This window comes from Nothoprocta perdicaria, unplaced genomic scaffold, assembly GCF_003342845.1.
Source record: "Nothoprocta perdicaria isolate Ctin4 unplaced genomic scaffold, notPer1 scaffold_234, whole genome shotgun sequence".
NCBI lineage: Eukaryota > Metazoa > Chordata > Aves > Tinamiformes > Tinamidae > Nothoprocta > Nothoprocta perdicaria.
In genome coordinates, this window is record NW_020455460.1 from 3,464 (window position 1) to 4,704 (window position 1,241).

The window sequence follows — 1,241 nt, forward strand, 5'->3', positions numbered from 1 at the left end:
ATCCCGGCCCCGGGCTCCCCGCAGGATTCGGGGCGCGGGGGACCCCGGCTCCGCTGCCTCTCCGTGGGGCTCAGCCGGGCTCCCCGCGGGGCTGGGCACGGATGCGGCGGGATGCCGGACACCCCCGTCCTGGCCCGCTCCCTGCAGCCCTTCCCTGCGCTCCCGGAGCCCGGGTGCGGCTCGGGCAGCCCCTGCAGAGGGATYATTGGCGCTTACACGTGGGACGGAGCGCGGGCCGGCGGGATCCRCGCCCCGAGGCCTCGGCAGCGCCGGCAGCCGCGTCCCGCCGTTCCCTCGCAGGGCCCGGCCGAGCGCTGAGCACGGGCTACTGCCGCCTGTGCCACGGCAAGTTCTCGTCGCGGAGCCTGCGCAACGCCTTCGGCAAGGTGCCCGTGCCGGGCGAGAGCTCGGGCAAGCAGCGCCGCGTCGACCACGTCTTCTTCACGGACTTCCAGCGGCTCGTGGGGGTGGCGGTGCGGCAGGACCCCGCGCTGCCCCAGTCCGTCTGCAAGAAGTGCCATGCCCAGTTCTACAAGTGCCGCAGCGTGCTGCGCGCCTTCATCCAGAGGGTGAACGCGTCTCCCACGGGCCACAAGGCCAAAGGAAAGTACGTCCCCTTTCTTTGTTCCTTTCTGGAACGGCCGCGCGTTGCCAGGCTCCCCGTGGAGCTCCCGCGCGCCACGTCCCTGCGCCGAGACGCGTTTTGGGTCGCGCGGCGCTAGCGGGTGGCAGCGGCCCCCGCGTGTCCTCGAGCTGCTCACGGGCCCCCCGCTCTTGCAGGAGCAGCGCTGCCCAGGCCCAGCCCGGCGCCGACGGAGCCGCCTCCTGTCTCGGTGAGTAGAGCCGCGTGCCGCCGGCGGCGCGGGCGCCTCGTGCCGCGGCCGTCCTGACCGCGCTGCCTGTCCCCCCCGCGCAGCCGACCTGATCACGTCGAGCCCGCAGTGCCTGCGCAGCCTGGTGGCCTGGGCGCACGCGCACGCGGGCGGCTGCCCCTCGGCGCCCGGCCTGCGCAGCGTGCTCTCCTCCGAGTACTGCGGCGTCATCCGCGCCGTGTGGGGCTGCGGCGACGGCCACGACTACGTCATGGACACCGAGGCGGACTGCAGCGCCGCGCTCGTCGACGGCGCCCTGCCCGTGAAGCGCGAGTGGAACAAGAGCGTGGCGCCGCGCCGCGCCGACAACGGCGCCGGGGCTGCCCCGGCGCAGCAGGCGCCGCCGAGGACGGGCCCTTGCCAGCAGCC

General features: G+C 75.1%; 1 protein-coding gene across 1 annotated transcript in view; it reads left to right on the top strand.

Annotated features, from left to right (window-relative positions):
- Positions 1-111: 111 nt before the first annotated feature.
- ZNF276 (zinc finger protein 276) overlaps positions 112-1,241 on the top strand; it is a 6,103-nt gene continuing 4,973 nt past the window's right edge. Inside the window, exons 1-4 of the mRNA XM_026039605.1 lie at positions 112-208; positions 301-607; positions 781-833; positions 917-1,209. Coding sequence (XP_025895390.1) covers positions 112-208; positions 301-607; positions 781-833; positions 917-1,209 — 750 coding nt within the window. The remainder of the gene's footprint in view (positions 209-300; positions 608-780; positions 834-916; positions 1,210-1,241) is intronic.